At 36.3% G+C, this 4,124-nt stretch overlaps 1 protein-coding gene across 3 annotated transcripts in view; it reads left to right on the forward strand.

Annotated features, from left to right (window-relative positions):
- LOC107707504 (cytoskeleton-associated protein 5) overlaps positions 1–4,124 on the forward strand; it is a 27,676-nt gene that overhangs the window by 4,566 nt on the left and 18,986 nt on the right. For all 3 annotated transcript variants that reach the window (XM_016511557.1, XM_016511559.1, XM_016511560.1), the window contains 9 exons: positions 892–1,098; positions 1,219–1,390; positions 1,560–1,692; positions 2,158–2,261; positions 2,352–2,465; positions 2,546–2,650; positions 2,754–2,843; positions 2,934–3,098; positions 3,206–3,334. In XM_016511557.1, coding sequence (XP_016367043.1) covers positions 892–1,098; positions 1,219–1,390; positions 1,560–1,692; positions 2,158–2,261; positions 2,352–2,465; positions 2,546–2,650; positions 2,754–2,843; positions 2,934–3,098; positions 3,206–3,334 — 1,219 coding nt within the window. The remainder of the gene's footprint in view (positions 1–891; positions 1,099–1,218; positions 1,391–1,559; positions 1,693–2,157; positions 2,262–2,351; positions 2,466–2,545; positions 2,651–2,753; positions 2,844–2,933; positions 3,099–3,205; positions 3,335–4,124) is intronic.

The raw sequence follows: 4,124 nt of genomic DNA on the forward strand, positions 1-4,124 counted from the left end.
AGAGGGCACATAACTCTGAAGTAATGAATTTAGGTAAATGGGTGCAGAGCCAGTGGTGCTTTTGTAGGCAAACATTAATGCCTTGAATTTAGTGATATTGATTTAATACAACAGTTCATTAAACAAGTGAATATTAAGTGACTTATATTGTCCGACAACAACACAATTGGCTTATTTTGCTCTATTTCGTCAACGAAAATAGTTTTTAAAAAAAGTAACAGCTGAGCCGCTGGGCATCTCCATTCAAACACAGCGGTGTTTCGTTTACGAATGAACTGCGTTTTTAAACGGATCTAGCGAGTCAGTGATTCAATTACCCACTACCCAAAGACAATCACGTACTTCGTTCCTGAATGAATCAGACGTTCAAATTAATCAATTGAATGAATGATTCAGTGATAAAATCAGTGACTTGCCGCCACCTACTGGCAGTTTAAGTTTAATTTTTAAAGTATCTTTTCTGTTATTTAAATCATTTAATATTTCTATATTATAAAACATTAACCTCAACATGAATTTAATTGCACGCACGCATCTGTTGTTTTAATTAGAAATGTTAAAAAGCTTATAAATATATTTGTTTGAATTTTACATAAAAGATTACACTTTTAGTAGTTAGAAAAATGCCATTACTAAGGTAAAAACAAAATTCCCTGTAAATCACTTTAAGGAGTCCAATATCACCTCGTAATGGGAAGGTTAATTTTTTATCAGAATTTTTGATTACTGATTAGAAGGCGCTCCTAAAAAGAAAAGTAAGCGTAGAGCCCTGAAATGGGGAACGTACTTGGCGCAGTATAGAAGAATTTTCTTGATACTGATAGTGTCGATTTGTGGGGCCTTGTATCTATAATGTCTTAATGGGATCTAATGGAAAGTCTTGTCTTGCAGGACAACAGGGGAAGTGGTTTCTGGAGTGGTCGGCAAAGTCTTCAACCAGCCCAAAGCACGAGCCAAGGAGCTGGGGACTGATATCTGCCTCATGTACATAGAGATTGAGAAGGCAGAGGTGGTCCAGGATGAGCTGATCAAAGGACTGGATAACAAGAACCCCAAGATTGTTGTCGCTTGCATTGAGACGCTAAAGAAAGCACTTTGGTGAGTAGGCAATTTTTAAACCTGTTAACCATAAGACTGAAGAAAATGCGGTGGTCAAATTGTCACTTACTTGCTGGCACTTATTCAGCATAAAATACTTTTAAATTTGTTCTCTTTCAGTGAATTTGGATCGAAGATCATTACTCTCAAGCCTGTAGTGAAAGTGTTGCCAAAACAGTTTGAGTCTCGAGAAAAGGTAGTTCGAGACGAGGCCAGACTGCTGGCGGTGGAGATCTATAGATGGATCCGCGATGCTCTGCGAACTCCCCTACAGAATATCAACTCCGTACAGGTGAGTCTGCTTCTCACCATGAAGTTTTCAAATACATAATGTTTTCATTTTAAAAATATGCATTGAGATATTCATAAAGATTGGGTCTTTTGAGTTAAGTGGCATTCATCTCTCAATGTTAATGGTCTATACAGGTTGTAATATTACTTATTTGATGCTTTTCTTTCAGTTGAAAGAGTTGGAGGAAGAATGGGTGAAACTGCCAACTGCAGCTCCTAAGCAGACCAGGTTCTTGCGCTCTCAGCAGGACCTCAAGGCCAAGTTTGAGCAACAGCAGACTGATGGAGGAGATGAGGCTGATGGTGAGAATATAGCTTCTGCACCAGTGCAAAAAGACAGTAGTGAAAATTCAGCATTAAATTTGAACTGTCTTATGAAGACAATATTGATAGTTATAATCCTTCAGATTTATTTTTTTATTTTTTTTCTCTCAAATCCTGTTTTTATAACCGACTGTCCCTACTACCATTTTGTATGTAATGAAATCAGATCTATTTGTTCAGGTTGTGTGGTGATATCTGGTATATCTACATTGGTTGCCATAGTAATGAATTAGTTGCCAGCACAAAGCAAGGAGACTTTCTTTAACAACTGAGTAGCTGTCAGTGAGGAAAAAGCCATTTTACTGACTTAATGAGGCTTGTAATTTTAAATTTAATAAATTGTGCCAGTTTGAAAAAATAAATAAACAAAAAAAAAATTTTTTTATATATATATGTATGTATGTATGTATGTGTTTATTTATTTAACTTAATTTCTAACTGTAGGAGACGATGATGATGAGGCTGAAGCTGCTCAGGTGGATCCTTACGAGCTTTTGGAAGCTGTCGAGATCCTTTCTAAACTTCCTAAAGACTTCTATGAAAAAATTGTAAGTCGAACAATATAACACTGATCTATTTAAATAATATTGGAGTTTGCGTCAATTTCATTCCTGCGTCATTTCACTTTCTCGTCACAGGAAGCGAAAAAATGGCAGGAGAGGAAGGAAGCATTGGAGGCAGTGGAGGCTTTGATTAAGAACCCAAAACTAGAGAGCGGAGACTATGGGGACCTGGTTCGAGCTTTAAAAAAGGTAACGGTCCTAGTGGGATTCTGGGTAATGGGATATCCTCTGCGAGCAAGGTCATTAGAAAATACTCCCTTTTGTTCTAGGTTATTGGGAAAGATGCCAATGTGATGCTAGTGGCCATGGCAGCCAAATGCTTGGCTGGACTGGCAGCAGGATTGAGGAAAAAGTTTGGGACATATGCAGGTCTTGTAAGTGCTCACTATGACATGAAATGAACTCCACGGAAAAAAAGATAAGCAAATTATGATGGTTGTTCAATTTTAGACAGCTATATGATTTTTTTTTTTTAAGGTGGTGTCAACCATCTTGGAGAAGTTCAAGGAGAAGAAACCTCAGGTGGTTCTGGCCTTGCAGGAGGCCATTGATGCGGTCTTCCTTACTGTGAGTGTTCGAAATGCATGGTGGCAATTGACAAATGATTTGAAATTTGATAATTTATTAGTAACTTGGAAAATGACAACTGTATTGCAGACAACCTTGCAAAACATCAGTGAGGATGTTCTGTCAGTGATGGACAACAAGAACCCCTCCATCAAGCAACAGGCTTCACTGTTCCTCGCCAGAAGCTTCCGTCACTGTACCCCGAGCACAATGCCAAAAAGCGTTCTGAAGCCCTTCTGTGCAGCGTTCCTCAAGGTACAGATTCCCCACCAGTCAACGCAGGGAAATGTTTTTTGAAATGTGTCCGTACTGGTGTCTTTGGGTCATGAAATTAATTAGTTGTCCCTCTTCTCTCTGTGTAGCAAGTGAATGATTCTGCTCCGGAGGTCAGAGATGCTGCTTTTGAGGCTTTGGGGACGGCCATGAAGGTGGTAGGGGAGAAAGCAGTCAACCCATTCCTGACTGATGTTGACAAACTCAAGTTGGACAAGGTAAAAATATGTTTAGCTTTGCATTGACATTTAGGTTGCTGTTTTTAGAGGTACAATATTATTAATATTCTGGTGAATACTGATAATCTGATAAACGACTGAATTAAAATTTCTATGCTATTTTGGTCTAAAATTAAAAACAGTAAAATCTAGGCATCACAACACTGCAGTATGATTTGCCAAAGTTTTTTTTTTTTTTTTTTTTGAAGATTCAGTGATTTACAAAATCTAGGCCTAAAAACTGAGGAAATGAACATGCACAAATATCCAATATTGGTCAATAAATTTAACAAATATCTGAGAGATTCATTAAATTTAAAAGACTGAGTTTTAGAGTTTGATTTTGTATTATGAGGTGTTTTAGATTAGTAATCTGTATATTTTAAATATTGGTCTTTTTTTTGTTTAAATTGTTGGTCTCTTTTATATACTGATGTTTCACTGTAACAGCAAAATAATTCAATGTTAACAGCAAAATGTTTTTAATATCTCAAGAAACTGTATTGCTGAAAGGTCAATAAAACAATCATCCTTTTAAAAATAAATGGTAGATTTTATATATGTTATGTATATGTGTGCAGCCCTCTACGAACACCTAAAAAAGTAAATTTTTTAGTTTACTCGCCAAACTTATATATATGTTTGTTTGTAAAATGGCACAGTTTTATAAATATCTGAAAGTACACTCTTAACATCAGTCAGTCAAGAATTATAATATGATAATCAATATTATTTAATGATAGAACTTTAGTAATTAGAATTAAAACTTGATAACCATGTATGAATGCAT

Source organism: Sinocyclocheilus rhinocerous, unplaced genomic scaffold (assembly GCF_001515625.1).
Source record: "Sinocyclocheilus rhinocerous isolate Xijiao unplaced genomic scaffold, SAMN03320098_v1.1 scaffold534, whole genome shotgun sequence".
NCBI classification, from domain to species: domain Eukaryota; kingdom Metazoa; phylum Chordata; class Actinopteri; order Cypriniformes; family Cyprinidae; genus Sinocyclocheilus; species Sinocyclocheilus rhinocerous.